Source organism: Salvelinus sp. IW2-2015, linkage group LG13, assembly GCF_002910315.2.
Source record: "Salvelinus sp. IW2-2015 linkage group LG13, ASM291031v2, whole genome shotgun sequence".
In the NCBI taxonomy this organism is placed as follows: domain Eukaryota; kingdom Metazoa; phylum Chordata; class Actinopteri; order Salmoniformes; family Salmonidae; genus Salvelinus; species Salvelinus sp. IW2-2015.
This window is the reverse complement of record NC_036853.1, coordinates 17097835-17117517: the sequence shown is the minus strand read 5'-3', so window position 1 is coordinate 17117517 and position 19683 is coordinate 17097835. Positions and strand designations below refer to the sequence as shown.

Here is a 19683-nt window from a genome sequence, read left to right as displayed (position 1 = left end):
TACCTCAAGCTCTAAGCCCTCAGAGGTAGTAATCACACCTGTGGGGAGAGGGGCATGCTTCTTACCAAAGCACATGACCTTTGTTTTGGAGGTGTTCAGAACAAGGTTAAGGGCAGAGAAAGCTTGTTGGACACTAAGAAATCTTTGTTGTAGAGTATTTAACACAAAATCCGGGGAGGTGCCAGCTGAGTATAAGACTGTATCATCTGCATATAAATGGATGAGAGAGCTTCCTACTGCCTGTGTTGTTGATGTAAATTGAGAAGAGTGTGGGACCTAGGATCGAGCCTTGGGTACACCCTTGGTGACAGGCAGTGGCTGAGACAGCAGATGTAACATTACCTGAGACTGTTTTAGCTTTGCATGCCGTCATCTCTTTAATGTTCACAGATTACACTCAAACCAACTCCAATAAATTATTTTGTTTTCATGTTCTAAGTAGGACTTTTTTATACATTATTTGTGWGAGGGTTTTTGATCTAGCCTAAATAAAATGTGTTTACTGTGCTCAAATTGTTTATCTGGTGTGCCTGCCTGCCTGCATCAGAAGGCTAGTGTTATGCAGACATGGGCCTGTTTTCTCAGGGAGTAGGCCAATGGAATCATCCACTCACTAAGTTCTACCCCATTACAGTAACAGGCCTGCCAACTGAGACCAAGCACACTGTCACAGCTGACAAAGACACCCTGCATGGAGTGAAACGATGGGGAGGGGGGCTGCAAAGAGGCTGAATGAAACACAACATTTTTGGATACAGTACTGTCAATAGACCAGTCCCTCATTGTGTCCTTTCCAGCATGGGTATGGTTTGATAAAATGGATGCAGGGAAAAATGTATGTTTGTTCTATTCTGACCTCTATTCAACATTGCTGAGGAAAGTACCAACATGAGACAAACCCAAATGCACTTTTCTTCCCGAATGAAAATTCAGCACAAAGAAATTTCCCCTTCGCTAACCTCCATCCCCAAAGGAGAGATTTAGAGTGATGTTTAGCGGTGTGACATAAAAGCCTGTCACCGGTCCTGTTTGAGTTAGTGCCTTCCACCCGCCTCTCTCTCCTTTCCCTTCTGTCCCCTCCACAATATGAGTGTCAGCAGGCATCAGTGGCCTGCAGACCAGCCTGACACATCCCTTTCTCTGGCGCTGCCATCGGGGCCAATACATGCTGACATGGTCCCTAGCTTGGCACAATGCCAGGGGAAGGCAAATGCACAAATGCCCCTCTGAAAAGGATGTGATTGTATTAGTGTTAACAAAGCACAGGGAGTCTATTCTTAACAGGGTCCAGACAAACAGATTTAGGAGAGGCTGGATGGGGATAAAGGCAGCAGAAACAATAGTCAGTTCTTGACCTCTCTCCTATTTGTATTGTTGGTTGCACTATCTTTACATTAGAGAAGGAAGTGCATTAGAGAATATTCTGAGTTTAGAAGGGAGTTGCACTCCTAAAAGTGCATGTGCCGTTATATTTAGTTTTTTGCCCACAACCCCCTCGGAAATTAAATCTAATTTGTTTGTTGTCTTGTGTGAGTCATTGTGAAAGAGATTATAGAACATGGGCTAGACTGAGGACCTAAAAAACGGTTGAGTCCATGCCAGGCCATTACAGCATGTATTAGCGGTTCAGAAATGCTAAACAAATAAAATTGCTGAAATAATTTTGATCAGTTAAAATATACTCCTCAAAAGACTTTATGCATGTCATTTTTTTACCCATGTTTTGGAGTCGCCTCTAAACAATGTGTGAGAGAATCGTGACGAGGTGAACCTATTGCTGTCTGTGAATAAGGAAACTCATTCTCCCAGTGGCTCTTGTTTTTCATTGTATGGCACAGTTGGCTTGTTAAAGGTGGGGAGAACACTGTTCACTGGATAACTAGTCAGGGGAATACTGAACTGTCCTTAGATCACAGTAGTGTGGCACACACCACTACAGACTCACTGTTATTACAAGAGGTGAGGGGAGTGTTATGGAACCATAATTATGCTTTTGAATGAATGTCAGGATTTAAAGTTTTGCTTCTTGTTCCAGGAGAGAAGAGAGCGTAGAACAGGATTTGGAGGTCCAACAGTCAGTTCCCTCTACCAAGAAGAAATGATCAGGTACGTCACAGTTTCTGTCTGTCCTATATGAGAGACAAGCTTCCTCTGCACTGAGCTCTGAGTGTTAGAAGTTCTTCTGCAGATTGTAAACCAGGGTTTCCCGAACTTGGTCCTCTGTTTTTTTTTCCTAGCACTACACAGTTGATTCAAATWAATTAATTTGCAAGCTTTGGTCATTTGAATCAGCTGTGTAGTGTTAGGGCAAAAACCAAAACGTGCATCCCTTGAGGTCCCGAGGACCGAGTTTGTGAAACGCTGCTGTAAACTGTTTTGGGAACATTAAACAGTCCTGATTTTATGTTAATTATATTCACTCTCCTTATGGGAACCCTCAGAAGCTTGATCAAGCATACACACCACCTCGTTTCTTCGAAAAAAGGCTCTTTTGGAAATTAAAATGACGGCTGAATCCAGCAGGTTTTCCCCTAAATTATCCTCATTAGTATGCATGCGCTGAGGAGAGGTGGCCTGAAAATGCCTGCCTTTAATTACTTTTTTGATAACATGTTGAAATGAGAGAGCATTGGGTATAGAACGCTGCCACGTGGCACGGGCTCCCCTGGCGACGACCCTCTTGGTGATAGCCAATGGGGATGCCCCGTGGGGACAGGAAGTCATTAACATTCCCCTTCGGCGAGGTCTACCTTGGGCATGTCCCGCTCCAAACTGTTACACTCAATGGTTCGCTGAATATCCAATTTTCCCTTCTCAGTACAGGAAGACCCACTCCATATTAAATAGTCTGCCTCCTCAAGCAAGGGCTTGTTACTGAGTTAATTGCATCCGCTTTGCTCATTTTCTGCCCCGGATCGGGTAGCTATGTGTGGAATGTGTATTGACAAAAGCAGGATTGATTAGCGATATCCCTCAGATGGTGAAGTCTGCTGTTTGTGATGGAATAGATTTGTGTGAGCTACACTTTTGTAAAAGGCTCTGATGAACATCAGACTTATGGTTAGCTGACATTCTAGACCACTTGGCTGGAAAGTCACAGCAAGTGTGAGTTCTCTCATTGCCACTCATAGCTCTTTGTTGTAGTGTGTGTGGGTGACCTCCCTATAAGAATGTGTGTGATTGATGGTGGAGCTGTTGAAGTCATCAGTAGCCGCCTGGCTGTGTTGGGAGATGAGTGTTCTCCTGAAGGGCTGGCATGCAGGCTGATGGATGAGGGGGATATCTCAGTATGCTGGACTGGGTAGCGGAGCAGAACTGTGTGTTTTATGAGGCTGGTGTGTGTGTCGGTGAGCCGGGCTAGGTATGAGGGTGATGTGGGTTTTACTCTTGCAGCGTGGTGTTCTGGATGCAGGGTGGTGTTCTGGATGCAGGGTGGTGTTCATGGGTCATGACACCAAATCCACATTTTACAGTGACTGATTAGTTACACAGTAGTTACAACATGCAAATGATATCACAGTTGCACGTACACTGCCATACACTTAGGCCACTCACACACATCAGGGTCTCTCTCTCCTACCCCCTCCCTCCCCCTGGCTGGTAGTCAGCTGTGGTTAACCAGGCGGTGGGGATGACAGAGTAGCCTGTGACCTTCCCAGCATGCCGTGCGGCGGGTCATTTATCAGGGCACCATTAATCGCGTGCGTGCTGTCAGGCGGCCGGCCGCCGTGAGGCCAAACCCTCGCCGGCCAGCGCAGCCTGACTGATGAGCTCCGCCATTGATTAGTTGCCGTGGGAGACGGATGGTGCCCACGTGGCAGGGACACTCGGGGTCAGCGTGGCGATCACCAGAGGGGGAGGGGCCAGCCCCCCACTTATGAATAAACATGATTCTCATGAGCATGTAAATGAATGTGCCCTCACATGTAACCTTATTCTGTTCAACTGGAATGAGCTGTTTATAAATCAACTTGTGATTGAGGCACAAGGCAAGCATCAGGAACAAAGGGAGAGAGGGCTCTACAGTGCTCTGTTTAACACTGTTGCTATTTTAGGCTCCATTTTGAGGTTCTGACACTCTCGGTTAGGATCTACGTATCCTCTAATTCTTTGTGGAAAGGAAGATCCTAACCGAGGGTACCTCTTATTCAGATACTGCCGAACACTAAGCAGAACCACTGCTGCGCTGTATCCTAATCATTTCTCAATTCCCCTCCAGTTAGGTAGCTCTTAGCCCCGCTAACCGCTGTTAACGAATACTGTAACGCTATCCTCCACAACTTGGTGGTGAAGGGACCCTGCCAGCCTGTCCTCCGCTGGGGCTGGTACTGGGGCTGGGGCTGGGTTGCTCTCTGTCAGACAATGGCCCACTAAATGCAATTAATCAGGAGCCCTGGGTAAGAGAGGGAAGGCGTAAAGCTCTAAATGAGATATAGCCCCTTCCCCTCTGTCCCTGTGCATCCCCCACCCCAACAGCTCTGCCTGGCGTGGCCCTAATGCCAGGAGGTGATTAAGGGGGGGAATAATTAGAGCTAGTGTGGTGTACCGTGCTGCTTCCCCAGGGATGACTCACCAGGGATGAGTAGGAGGGAATGTTATGTTTATCCCACCCACCCTGTCATTGCGTGCATGTGTGTGTGGGGGGGGGGGTACTATTTCCAGTGGTGTTAACCTCATCCACACTTATAGAATATAGTGGGATGTGTATTCATATCAAGATTTGTTAATGACAGAGAAATAAATGTTCATTTCCCTATGGTTATTAATCAATCTCATTTTATTCCGATCTAGATTTGTATGAGGCGTGTATGGTGGTGTTGTTATTGGTGTTGATTGTTTTTGCTGAGATGGAGAATTCCCAGAAGAACAGATGTCTCTTCTCATCTGATGCCAGACAGTTCCTTCACTGCCATGCACTGGTACATTGACTGATGCTTCCTCTCTTCCTATCCCCTCACAGGGAAGAAGACAAGAACATCTTTGACTACTGCAGAGAGAACAACATAGAACACATTACCACGGCTATCAGTTCCAAGGAAGTGGATGTCAATGCAAAAGATGAGGAGGTAAGTGGCATCCTATCTTCAAAGAGCCCTCTTGTTAAACAGTACATGTTATTAATTCCAACGGTAAAACCAGCTCATTTGCAATATGGTACAGTATTCCCCCGTAACTCCATTGTGTTTGGCCTCAAATTGACTATTAGTCCATGGGAACTCTTCACTCTAATATATCTCCGATCTAAGGGAGAAGCTTAAGGCGTTAAAAGATCATTAGATGTTTTTCACTTTGACCTCAAATCTATTCATCTGCTTTATTCGTTTATCACAGAGGGCAAATGGCTTAGTCCCTCTCATCACAGCAATTCTTCAAATAAGGAACCAGTTGGTGTATGAGTAGCCAGGCCAGATGGTGGAGGTCTGTGTGTGGTCACTCCAGCGTTGATTACCAGTGGACTGCAGGTCTCCGGTCTGACCAGCAGAGGGCAGTAGTGAAGTTCCGTCCACAGTCCCTGATGTGGTCCATCCATAGACTTAGATAGATGTTGTCTGTGAGAGCACGGGCAGCGCCATTGAGGCCATCTCCATTTTGAAGTAGTACATTTTCTTCTACTACTTCTATGAGTTGGTAAACAAACTGAAAGGGTGCACACTGCCACCTGGAGTGTGTTGTTTGAACGGGTATAAAGTCAAGGTTGGCGATTTACTGTCACCTGCAGTTATGGAATGTTTCCTCTCCAGTATAATTAATTGGCTGATCCCTCCTGATGACCCAGATGGAATCATGTGATCCTTCCTTAACCCATAGGAAGTCCCACCCAGTTGACTACTTCAAAATTGCTGCCCATGCTAAAACTGGCTTTTGGGCACTAGAGTCCTCTATCTATCTCTATGAGTCCTCTATCTATTTCCATCTCGGATAGGCCCCCAGCTGAGAGAGATAGGAAGGGAATGTCTCTGGTATCCATTCATAGAGAGACAGACAGCCGTGTCTGATTTAAATAGATTAACATATCCCACCATATTCTCTCTTTGCAGATGTTTTTGGAAGATTTGGTGAGTGTGGATGAGTGAAATGGAGGTATATCTCACTAACATCAGCTGATGTAAGAAGGGTTATAAAAATACATTTGATTTGATTTGAAACTATAATGCAGCGGCATTGTCAGTTTGAACGGGTAAACTACATTCTGGAGTCAACAGTAACAGCCACTGACTGACTGTTCTTTGAAGTATAGATTAATATTTTGCTATTTAAATCATTCAGGTTTTGATCTACCAAGGAGCCTGTGTTCGCTACTTGCAGTGGTGACTATCCCACTAATTGGAATGTGCCTACAATTGAATGTCCCGCGAGTAATCTAGAGACTGTATAAATTCCTCTTGTTTCCACTGATAACCAAAGCCTTCAGTATTAGTGACTCAGACTGTTCTTCAGCAGAATGTTCTGTTTGATGTTTTCACCAGTTGGGGATATTGGCACTTTAATTCAAGGTGATATGAGCTGGGTGGTGGCCTCTGACCCCTGYGGTGGCTGGTCCCTTGACTCCCCTTCAGAGGCCAAAGGCATTAGCTGTAATGTACAGTGCAGGCGTGGGGCGAATGGGGAAATAATCCTAATGATGGGGAGAATAGATCAGGGTGTCCAGCCGCCCGCCTCAGTCTTTATGACTCATTGAGGCTGCCTCATTACTGTTGGGGAGCCGGGGGCCTGGGGGCCACACTGCAGGTATACATCATCCACACACCAGCCATGAGCATGGGATCAATCACACATGCTGTGAGTCATGGCCCATGCAGAAGCTTGACAAACGTTGGTTTATGGGTGTGTATGTGTGTTCACTTCACACACACAGGAACCGACTGGTGTTTTACAGTACTCTAGCTGCTTCCCACTATTCTCAGTAAGTTGGGAGGTCTGTTTGGAGAGGGCTGCACTGAGACACTATACCCTATCTCTRTTACACTACCCAGAGCTGAAGACAAGGCACTAATTCTAGACAATACTGTGACTAATATACTGGAGAGTATGAATACAGTCTAGTCAGAGTTCACTAATCGAATCCCCCTCAGCCCTCATAAAGTTGTCTCCTTCACTCTCTGAATAATCATGAGATTTTGTGTATTTGCCTATTCCTGCTGTGCAGTTGTATAGTGTACGAGCGTCTGCCCCAGTAGACGCTCTATGGGTGAAGTGTTCACACAGGTCCCCACATGCCACTGAGAGACCACACAACCACCACTAACCACCATGTACCCCAACAATGGAGGGAGGGAGTTCATGTTGTAATACCACCCAAGGAACTCCTCTTTTCTCTCTCTTTCTCTATCCCTTTCTGGAACAAAGTCCCACCCCATTCAATTAGAGCCAATTGAGCTGACAGGTCCCCTCCCACAGACTGAGGAGCAAGCAGCGGCTGAGGAGAGCGCCCTTTCAGCCCCTTTTAGACGCGTCTGTTGTGTGTTACCGTGGGTGCGAGTCAAAGAGCCTGTCATTGGCTAATCCCCCACAACACTCTGACAGGGAGGTAGCTTAACCTTCTATGACAAAAAGTGCCGCCAGCGCTGCTTCCTGATGGATGATTTCCAGTAGCGTTTCCTTCTTTTGTTGTTATCTCAGACAYACGAGAGTGCTACTGTGAAGTTATGTTCCTCCTTACGATGAATGGTTATTTCAAATGATTTTTTCCCCTCGTGAAAATGTTGTTTTTTATCCAACCAGACATCCCAATGGTGTATTTATGAGTGCGCTGTCTTAGTCTGAGAAGACCAATTCAGTAGAAAGGTTATAGTGAACTTCACTAGTTCCCAAAACATAGTTCTCTTGAGAGTATATACAGAACGTTCCAAAGTGGAATTAACGTATTAGAAGAAAAGGGCAGAGACGATGTAGTGATGGAAATGTGACAAACAATCAAAAGGGGCACATCAAAAACCGAGAGAAAGCACAGCAGTATTTAGGCAGCGGCCTCTCTCATAAATATTCATTTTAACATGCAGCCGTGGTGATCAATATCATTTGAGCAATAGAATAGGACTTAGGGAGTTTGCTTGATCTAATTGGCCAAACTGAAAAATGAGCTCCCTGTGGTGGTTGTATTAGAATGAGGTGATTGAAACTAAGGAGAGGAGGGGGGGACGACAGGGTGTGATGACTGATCAAGGGGGTGCTCTCGTTTTGTCCGCAGCATCCCATCTATCAACTCTTAAGGACTCTGCCGGCCCTCTGCAATTTGTCCCTGAGCTCCTGGATGAGCCGTGACCCAACCCTTTACACACATACACACCCCTCCTGCTGGCAAGGAAACAGGGCAGAGCTCATCCTGTCACCACCTCGTTTTATAGTTGGGATCTGAAGGCTCTTGAGTTATAAYTTGTACTGCATAATTAATTTTTTCTTAAGGGGAGAAGTCTATTGGGAAGTTAACTTTGTGGAGCCGGTGCATAACAGAAGAGAATAGATGGTTCTATTAGAGGTTAGGAGGGGTTGGGGCCTCCATCCATGTTACTGAACGCTCCAGCGGGTCCCCTCACTGCATTTGCATATGTGTGTGTGGTCAGACAGCCGCACACACACTGTCACTATCCATAACAGCTGTAGTCCACTCACTAGACTAGGCAACTTTACTAAMTACCTACCGGTAGCGCCAGATTTTTGTTTGCCTCGTGAGAAAAAGTATTGTTGATCAAGAGATCTACAATAGATAGTGTTTCGGTGTGTAAACAAGTACTGACATTTACTTTGAGCGTTTTACCTAAAAAAAAGATTCACATATTTGATTCAGTATCTTGACTCCAACTCATTAGCCGCTACTGCAATGATGGCAAACAATACCTGTTGTACCTTGAAGTACTTGATCATAGATGGTAGAATCTGTTTATGCAGGAGTAATGAGGTACACCTTTTATGTGTTTCAGGGCAGGAATTTGCTGCACTGGGCCTGTGACAGAGGACACAAATACCTGGTGTCTGTGTTACTGCAGAACAGCGCTGATATCAACAGCCAGGTGAGTCACACACACACCACAGTCCAAGTAGGACAGTTTTATTTATATATATATATTTGGGGGGAGGGGGTGACTTAAAACTTTTGGAAAAGTAAAAAACATTTGTGTATATATATATATATATATATATATATATAAATAAAAATATAAAATATATATTTATTTTTATTCTCCAAAAGTTCAAGTCACCCCTCCCCCATTTTTTAAAAACTTAATTATATGATGCAAGGAACCACTTTACAAAATAAAATGCATTACCATCTTCTTTACCATAGAGAATCAGACAAAAATGTAGGCAACATTCTGACTATTGGCTTCTTTGCATATTCAAGCCTGTCCTGGAGGATGGTTGGCCACCCTTGGGAGCCTATAAAATATTGCAACATTACAATTACAACCAAATAATTGCACGTGTGTTTTATTTGACAGATTAAAATATCTGTTRGAAATTTAGAGAGAGGGGAGATCTAAAGATGCATCAACTGGCATGAGTTAATCATGACTAGGATTGTGCCTTTAGCTGCTGGACAATTAAAGTAAAGTTGATTTGAAAAAATGCTAGTTTCAATGGCATTAGGTGTTTTTATAAAATAATTCCCTCAACATTTCTGAAGTCGTATTTTGGCAAGGCTACTTTGAAACAAGGTAAGACATGCCTCATAAAATTACATGAAACGTCCAGGTTTTAAACAATTAAGTTTGTGGTTAAATAGTTTCAGAATGCTGACCGCCTCCACTCAGATTCAAGGTGGGTGATATGCAAGGCACTGTCCTTCACTCTCCGATGTTGTGACCATTTGATCTGAACGTGCCTCGAGTATGTTGACAGAATCAAGCCTTTAGACGTTAATAATCCTTCATTATATTTGTCAATCATGACTGCCTTTTAGCCTATATTTATATAACTAATTAAAAGTCTCAAAGTTTGGCTCCTTTTTCTGGCACTTCCCTCATGTCAGCATCGTTTTGGACATGAGGCTGTAGCCAATATGCATATCACCTACACTTTGACATGTAGGCTTTTTTATTGATTTAAACAAAAAATAGATTTGAATATTATTCCAATGTTGGCCTCTGATCAAATTCTGATCAGAGTATTTGTATGATATTGTGAATTATTTTATCTTGTCCGTTCAGACAACTTAAATCTATATTCTTCTTGTCCTACTATTTTTTAATACTTGTCCCGGAGAAGAGGACAAGCGTTAATGTTGAGRCCTGCACACACACCAAAAAACTGGGGTTAGGGGTCAAGAGGCACTCGACGCAGATGTCACAGGGACAGATATTTTAGGGGATTTAAAGATTTCTGTGAGATTCACAATTGTGTTAAAAGGCGCATGACACAGAATTCTCTGTCACTCACTAGCCTTCAACAGCCAAGCACACATTCTAAACACACCTACAGTCTACATCACATAGCCAATCCTCTGTATCCGTGGAGGCTCAGTACCTGTGGCTGATGAGAGTAGGCTATAGGCCCAGTGACACACTTCCTATCCCTCGATCCCTCTGAGCAGGTCTACTTTAATTTGTTTTGTGATATCGACAAATCCCATTGGGTTTATCCGACACAGTAAGCAGGTATACTTTGTTTAGTGACCTGGCTGTGGAGAAAAACCCTGAACACCATTCCGGTTTAGAGGCAGGCAGGGAGCTTTGGCTTTGTCTTAAGCTGGCTGAGTGATGCATCGGGAAATGAATGCTGTTGTGCATACAGTTGTGGAGCCAGGGGCTTTACCACCCCACAGTAAAACAAATCAATTGGGAGTAATCAGGCAAATTGTTTGCATTATACAACCCATATAATCAGAACACTTGCAAATGACTTTCTTTTTGTGGCCCTGAACCTTTTTGGTGTGGATGAAAACCAGAAGGCTGGCTTATAATCATCATCTTGGTCTGCCTAGCGGTGGCTATGGTCATGGTTTAACAAGAAAAAATGACTACTTATATGGAGGCATGTTAAATTCTGCGTTGTAATTACAGAGAAGTGAAGCCTCTCTAAAGCCCCCATGTACTGTATTTAGCCTACATTTATGAACCGTAACAGTAGTTACAGTAACAGCACACGGATGTAAAAAATTCAATTGTAATAAGTGGTTGAAGGTGGTCAAATCTAATCCCTGTACATCTCTGGCATCTCAGATTCATTTCAGATACTTGCTCCAGGAGAGTGTGTACAATATAGCTATACACATGCATGTACTATTTCTGAGTGTAGGTACCAGTAACTGCAGTTGAATGGCAGACAGTTCTTGTTAAGGCCTAGTGTGAGAGGTCACTCAGCAGTCCCTCAGGTCATCGGAAACCCTTACGGCCCATCTCCTTCTCTGCCAATGTTTTGCGGTACCCAGTCAGCTGCCTAAGGGAGGGTAAAAATAACTGGACTTTTGCACAATAATTATTGAGAACAGATTTACGAGATGGCATGGGTGTCCGAAAGGAAATACGGCTAGCTAAATCATGCAACAGTCTCTGCATAATTATTATACAATGTAAACCCCACAGAACTGGGAATTGATAGAGATATGAAGCCTGCTACTTCTCATTAGATTCTATTAGTTTGCTGTTTTCAGTCACTTTCTGGCCATGCTGAACTCGACTAAATGCCTTAGATGCTATGCTTTTTAACCTTTTAGACTCAGGGGAATTGGCCTACTGTACAAGGATAGAGTTAAATTGAAATGTTTTTTACAGATGAAATAGGAAAAGCATATGCATAACAATGGTAGCAATTGAAAGGGAACAGTTTTAACAGTATTGGAAAATGGGCAGCAGGTAACCTAGCGGTTAGAGCATTGGGCCAGTAACTGAAAAATGCACATGAACAAGCTTAACCCTAATTGCTGCTGTAAAGCCTTGTTCACACTGCAGGTTTTAATGCTCAAATCAGTTTTGTTTTCTAATACTGACTGTCCAAACAGCAAGTTACAAATGACCAAATTGGATTTGTGTGTGTTCAGACAGCAGTCATTTGCTGACATGGCTACGCTAGTTGTCATAGTAACGACGGGTGTGTGCGCAATGGTGTAGGCTGATTGGTGGTGCTCGTGCTTCCTATCACTCAGAAGTTATGTAGCAAACTGAGGTGACAACAATGGCTGCCATTGAAGTTTCCCCAGTTGCTTTGATGTTCAAAATCATAGTGTAAGAACACCTTTAACACCTCAAAGGATAAGATGATGCAACTTTCAAAATAAGTATTTTTTMGGGCTAGCCACAGCAGTCAACTAACTAGCTAGCTAGGTAACTATTTGGCTTTCTAGCACTTTCGCTAATTTGTTTGTAAATTATTAACAAGATAGTTAGCTACCACATGTTATTGTCAAACTGTCAACAGAGTAGCTATCACATCAAAGTTTATTTGTCACGTGCGCCGAATACAAGCAGGTGTAGACCTTACTGTGAAATGCTTACTTACAGGTTCTAACCAATAGTGCAAAAAAGGTATTAGGTGAACAATGGGTAAGTAAAGAAATAAAACAACAGTGAAAAATAACAGTAGCGATGCTATAAAAGTAGCGAGGCTACATACAGACACCGGTTAGTCAGGCTGATTGAGGTAGTATGTACATGTAGATATGGTTAAAGTGACTAAGCAACAAGATATGCCCAATAATAGTCCAAAAACCACTTGAGGGCAAATCAATCAGATTTGACTGTTAAGACACAAGTCGCATGGCCAGGAATTAGATTTGTATCTGATTTCAAACCACCTATGAAGGTGGTTTGGAATGTGGCTTGAAATATCCGATTCCATGTGACTTTTGGCTGTTCATACTGCAGGAAAAAGAACAGATTCAAATCGGATATGCCAAAAATTGGATTTGAGTAATTTCAAACTGCCAATGTGAAAATGGCTTAAGTCGCTCTGATGAAGACTGTCGGCTGAATGACAAAAATGTCTATGCAAAATTATTAGACCAAAGGTGAGGACACAACAGTTCACCTGACACAAGACTGGATACAACATCTGAAAATACTCTGGATACATTCAGTAACATGATAAGAATATTCCTGGAAAATGTATTGTAGGTGCAACATAAAACCCCCAAAAGTACTAAGGTTTGATTGAGAGGTCTAACTGGTCTCTCCGTGGCCACACACCACTCCAAAGTGTGCACAAATTTCAATCCACTTTTATGACTCAAAGAAGTATTCAACTATAAGGTGCTTTTTTTTTTAGCTATCCTAGATGTGCCGTTGAGGAACTAGAGCAAGGACACTTGTAATTGTTTTGTTTGAAACACAACCCTGTATCCCCGCCTTCACACAATTACTGTTGTTCATTACGCAATCCAAAAACAGTCCATTATAAATCACATTCGGGGTCAGGTGGGAATCATTTGGAAGCTTGTTCTATTGCCAACTTCCCTAGTTAGGTTATAAAATACTATATTACAGTGTTAAGCTTTTAAAATGCAATTTAGGTAAACCGATCAGGGGTTGTAACCAAAATAATTTCCCAATCGTTTCGTTCTGAACAGAACTTTTTTTTTTGTTTCGTTCCACTGTTCCGACCAGCAAAATAAAGTTCTGAACCAGTTCGAACCCCTAAAAATTACCGGTTTATATTGTTCCTTTCTGTTCCTTTTTTTAACCTGTAAAATCAACTGTTTTTTTACCTTTAGCTCATTTTAATGGCTTTGCCAGTCAGTGTGGCTAGAGCAGGCAAGCTAGTTGTTTACATGCGTGATGGACAGATAAGTGTAGCCCGTGGTGCAAGATGCGACTGAAATTGTGTCGGTGCGGAGAGAGGCTTGAAGCATGGGCCTCTTGTTATGACATGCACGATCTAAATTAGGTCTACAGAATTATACCTAGGAGGAGCGGCTTCTATGGAGGAACTTTGAATGTCCTTTGAGCTAGCTAGCTAACACGTTTGTGTGTGCACAGTGGCACCAGAATTAAAAACACGTCTTTGTACTTAATGAATCCAACATGAAACGTGATAACTAGGCCTATAGTATCCTTAACTAGCATTGGAAAAGTTCATCCAGAATCTCTATCCCAATCAAGTATCCTAGGGGGGAGGGACAGGTAGCCTGCACAGGCAAAGATTTTCAGCTTGCAGGCAGACACTGGAAAAAGTTGCTGAGTGACAGAGGGCTTGGTATAGGCGCTATGTTGCATTTTGTTGTTGGACTAGAAATAAATGCCTGTAATGTAAAATAACTATAACCATGATTTTAAAATAATGGTTATGTTCTGGAACAGTATAGATCACTTTTGTTTCTGTTCCCTGAAAAATGTTATTTTACGGTTTTTGGTTCTGTTCCCTGAACCGATTCCAACCCCTGAAACAGATTGTTGGTTTTTGGTGCACGTAGAAAGGAGTCATGGGTGCGTTCAGGTGTTCTGCTGCACTGCACTTTCTCTACAGTAGACTAACAAGCTCATTCTGTTCAGAATAACCCACGGTATGATGCCATGTCATCTTGTAACTGTACATCAAACATAGATCATAAACGTTGACACTGTATATAGCATTGGTTTTATATGGAAATGTAAAGTGCACATTTGGACTTTTGTGTTTGGCTTGCTTGTATGACATCAACAAGGTTTGTTATTATAATCCTCAACGTTTCATCCTTCAAAATACATAAAGTACTCTTAATTTACAGCATTTCCCTCACTCACTTAGACAACAAAAACGGTGTGTCACTCAGGCAACTTCCTGTCGCGTGCGGTGCTCAAGTTCAGAGCGGCTGGTAGTCATAACCAATGCAGCACTGTGAAGCTCAGAGCCTGAGGTCTAACGTCATATATAGCACGTTACTGTACAGCCACTGCATTCCAATTAAGGGGTTTATCAGTGCCCAAATTTGCCATTTTCAAACAGTGTACGGGATGACGGGCTGTGAGTGAAAAGGGCTACAGAATGGAAATTGTAAATGGTCACATGAATGTGAAAACTCTCCATTTTACCTCCTCACATTTCTTTTGTCTGTGTATGAGGAGAGAGGAGGGGTTTTGGGTTTGTTGTGTATTTGATGTCCCGGTAATCTGCCGTGACCTCTGCCAACTGCCGTTAAATAAAGATAAAAGTGATTTATATTTAATTTGTTGATGAAAAAAATAAATATATTATTTGCTCAGAGAAAATTGTTGGAAATTAATCAACTGATTGTTTCAGTGGATGTCCGAACCTGGTAACCTGCATTATGGGCTGTTTGATTCTAATCCAGGATCAGAATGGACTACAATAGGTAGCTCTGGCCATGAATACCCAGATCAACGATATACCACCTGTCAACTGCAGAATGGCATGCCAGACACTGGCCCATAACCACCATTTCACTGCTTCTCTACTGCTCTTTATCAAATGAACCCCAGAAACTGGGTCGGATGGCAAAACTGGAGCTTTGTGTGAAGTAGGGCCATGTTTGTAGTCAGAAGTATCACTCAGTTATTTCATGTGAGCTGACAGTGCACAGCATTGTAATAAAGGAACATATCCTCAAAATTGCATTTATGTGAGGAGAGATAAACATGATGATGATTATTATTCAGATATTATATGGGGCACTGCTTAATCCATTTACAAAGGAATTTTTATTTCAATTCCATTCACAGCTGTGTGTGTGTGTGTGTGTGTGTGTGTGTGTGTGTGTGTGTTATTGAGTCAGTGTTTCCTCCATAAGACTGTGACCAAGGCCTTTGTCCAGACAAGAGCACCAGTTTCACCTGCAGCCCCCCCTGGCTGTGACCTACGCAAACCCCTACCACCCTGAGGTCATGACCCTGCCTCGGGCTCCTCACACTTCCCAGTCCCTGCCTCTCTCTGTCTCCTCTCCCTCCCCATGGACACTGTGTGTGTCCAGAGTCCAGACCCAATAATCCACAATTACACCCACCGCTAAGTGCACAGTAAATAAGACCCTGAGAGGACTTTTCATTGGTGAAAGCTCAGACATCCTGGCCTCCTTGTTGGGAATTTGTGTCAAACAAACAAGCAGCAATCTGGCTGGGGGCTGGCCGGCTGTGGAATGGGCTGTGATGAGATTTGCAGGTAGCAACAAAAACACAATTTAAGACTTAGGTTAGGCTGATTGCAGAGCGGAAACATGTAAACAATGTGGGAGGTTCGGAATTGGGCGGATGTAATCTCAGGGAAAGGGTGCGAAGGTGCAGGTAAGGCAAAAGACAATCACAGAAAGAAACAATTTGAAGAGAAAMAGCCAAAAAGGTGGAGGGAGGTGGAGAAGAGGCAGGAGGAAGAGCACAGTGCGATGAAGTGGACGAAGCTGCAGTTGATATTGGCAGGGAGTAAATTCAGTTTGTGTTTGTTAAATCATCTCCAGACAGAATCTCCTGTCCTGTCCTCGGCATGTGCTTTGTGACAGTGGCTGTCCCTGTCACTATATGCCTGTGTGTGTGGCTCTTTACTTTGTATTAAAACAACATGATCCATGAGGCGCAGAGGGTGACTCCCAGCACCGCTGATTCTAATTAATCCACTCCTCGGCCACGCTGGGCTAAAACGCTTGCAGTCTATCAGATTGAAATTCATAACTTAATTGAGGTCAAAGCCTCGAGCCGAGAGAACAGAAGTCTCTGGCTGGGACCAGGTAGATCAATAGTAATAAATATCTGGCTGGGCTACAACTAGTTCATGGCCACGCATTATGTGGGACAGACAGACAGACAGACATCACAGGGCAGAGGGGACCGAGGAACGGCGTGGCGACTCCATGTTGGTGTCCTGTCTCTTAGAGGGGGGGTTTCTCCACTGTTGACTGCAACTGCCTGGGAGACACTATGGAACTAGTTTAGGTAGTTGTTACTGTGAAATATAGACATTCACATTAGACTACTCTACTACAACTCTCTATTTGATTTTCTATTGACTGCTGAGTGGCAGGTTAGCGTGAACGTCGACAACAAGGGTCGTGTGTGTGTTTGGTTTGTGATACCATAAGTATAATTCTTTTAATGAACGATCTCTTAGAAAATAAACACATTGATTTGATTTTGATGTGAGGAGAAATGACATCTTTGCTAAGTGCTTAAGTGCCCCCATGGCCTGGGTGTTTAGTGTCTATGTGGGTGATTTTTCTATGTTTAAATGGGGACCATGGCAGTTTGTTGGGTTGTGTGAAGACACGAAAAACCTTCTCAGACAATATCGGGACACAGACATGTTATGCTATAGCTGTTGTGTGTGTCAGAATCACACTAGAGATGCAGTGTTATCTACAGTGCCTTCAGAATGTATTCACACCCCTTGACTTATTCCATATTTTGCCTAAATTAAAAATGGGTGAAATATTTTTTTATCACCAATTTACACATAATACCCCATAATGACAGTGAAAACATATTTTTTGAAATTTTAGAAAATTTATTGAAAATGAAATACAGATATCTCATTCACACCCATGACCTAATACATGTAAGAATCATCTTTGGCAGCGATTTGGAGCTATGAGTCTTTCTGGGTAAGTCTCTAAGAGCTTTGCACATCTGGATTGTACAATATTTGCACATTATTACTTTTAATAATCTTCAAGCTCTGTCAAGTTGGTTGTTGATCATTGCTAGACAGCAATTTTCAAGTCTCGCCATAGATTTCCAAGACAATTTAAGTCAAAACTGTGAATAGGCCACTAAGGAACATTTAAGTATGTTTTGGTAAGCAAGTGTACAAAACATTAGACACCTGTTCTTTCCATAACATAGACTGACCAGGTGAAAGCTATGATCCCTTATTGATGTCACTTGTTAAATCTACTTCAATCAGTGTAGCTGAAGGGGAGGAGTCGTGTTAAAGGCAATTGAGATATGGGTTGTGTATATGTGCCATTCAGAGGGTGAATGGGCAAGACAAAAGATTTAAGTGCCTTTGATCAGCGTATGATAGTAGGTTCCAGGCGCACCGGTTTGACTGTGTCAAGAACTGCAACGCTGCTGGGTTTTTCACGCTCAACCGTTTCCCATGTGTATCAAGACATCCAGCCAACTTGACACAACTGTGGGAAGCATTGGAATGCTTTTGACACCTTGTAGAGTCCATGCCCTGACAAATTGGGGCTCTTCTGAGAGCAAAAAAGGGAGCAACTCAATATTGGGAAGGTGTTTCTTATGTTTTGTACACTCAGTGTATATTTGGCCTTGTGTCTTAGGTTATTGTCCTGCTGACAGGTGAATTTGCCACCCTTGTCTGTTTGAAAGCAGACTGAAACAGGTTTTCCTCTAGAATTTTGTCTGTGCCTAGCTCTATTCTGTTTCTTTTTATCCTAAAAAACTCCCTAGTGCTTGCCGATGACAAGCATACCCATAACATGATGCAGCCACCACCATGCTTAAAAATATGGAGAGTGGTACTCAATAATGTGTTGTATTGGATTTGCCCCAATCATAACGCTTTGTATTCAGGACATAAAGTTAATTTCTTTGCCACATTGTTTGCAGTTTTACTTTAGTGCCTTGTTGCAAACAGGATGTATGTTTTTAAATATTTTCTGTACAGGCTTCCTTCTTTTACTCTGTCAATTAGGTTAGTATAGTGGGGTAACTTCAATGTTGTTGATCCATCCTCAGTTTTCTCCTATCACAGCCATTAAACTCTGTAACTATTTTAAAGTCACCGTTGGCTTTCATGGTGAAATGCCTGAGTCGTTTCCTTCCTCTCTGGCAACGGAGTTAGGAAGGACACCTGTATCTTTAGTGGCTAGGTTTATTGATACACCATCCAAAGTCTAATTAATTAATAACCGCCATGCTCAAAGGGATATTCAGTGTCTTTTTATTTTTACCCATCTACCAATAGGTGGCCTTCTTTGCGAGGCATTGGAAAACCTCCCTGGTCTTTGTGGTTGAATCTGTGTTTGAAATTCACTGCTCGAGGGACCTCACAGATAATTGTATGTCTGGGGTACAGAGATGAGGTCGTCATTCAAAAATGCTAAACACTATTATTGCACATAGAGCGAGTCTGTGCAACTTATTATGTGACTTGTTAAGCACATTTTTACTCCTGAAATTATTTAGGCTTTTTATAACAAAGGGGTTGAATACTTATTGACTCAAGACATTTCAACTTTTTATTATTTTTAAACTTAATTCCACTTTGACATAATGGGGTATTACATGTAGACCAGTGACACAAAGTCTGAGTTTAATCCATTTAAAATTCTAACTGTAACATAACAAAATGTGGAAAAGTCAAGTGCTGTGAATACTTCTGAAGGCACTGTATATGGCTATCCTTTGTAGGTTCCTGATGTCAGTGGTCTCTTTACAGTATAGACTAAATCCAGTTTAATTCAAGGCTCTAAGACAAGGGATTATGTCTTGCACAGAAGCCTCAGGCAGTGGCTTTAAGTACTGTATGATGGCAATATTGACATTCTCCTAGTGTCTTATTGTGAACAACTCTTCTCTCCCAGTAAGTCAACTGTGTTTTACTATTTGGCTTATTAAATGTTTGCTGCATCGTCCTAGTTAGTGGCAATGCCATTCTGTGTGGATTTGATATTTTAATGTGTTGTGATTAGAAATGTCACAGCTTTGTACCCTTAGCTGTGTTTGGCTGAACTGTAGAGTATCGACGTGAGATTGGAGCTATGTTCCTGGTCTGTCCAAAGCCAGGGTCTGTATTATCAGAGCAATACAGGCCAGTGTACTGCACATTCTCATCTCTGTCCTCCACCTCAGTGTCAACTGCCTT

General features: G+C 42.7%; 1 protein-coding gene across 1 annotated transcript in view; it reads left to right on the top strand.

Moving 5' to 3' along the window:
• The window catches only part of LOC111972213 (acyl-CoA-binding domain-containing protein 6), a 35335-nt gene that overhangs the window by 3662 nt on the left and 11990 nt on the right, over nt 1–19683 (top strand). The window contains exons 4-6 of the mRNA XM_023999136.2: nt 2036–2106; nt 4961–5066; nt 8919–9008. Coding sequence (XP_023854904.1) covers nt 2036–2106; nt 4961–5066; nt 8919–9008 — 267 coding nt within the window. The remainder of the gene's footprint in view (nt 1–2035; nt 2107–4960; nt 5067–8918; nt 9009–19683) is intronic.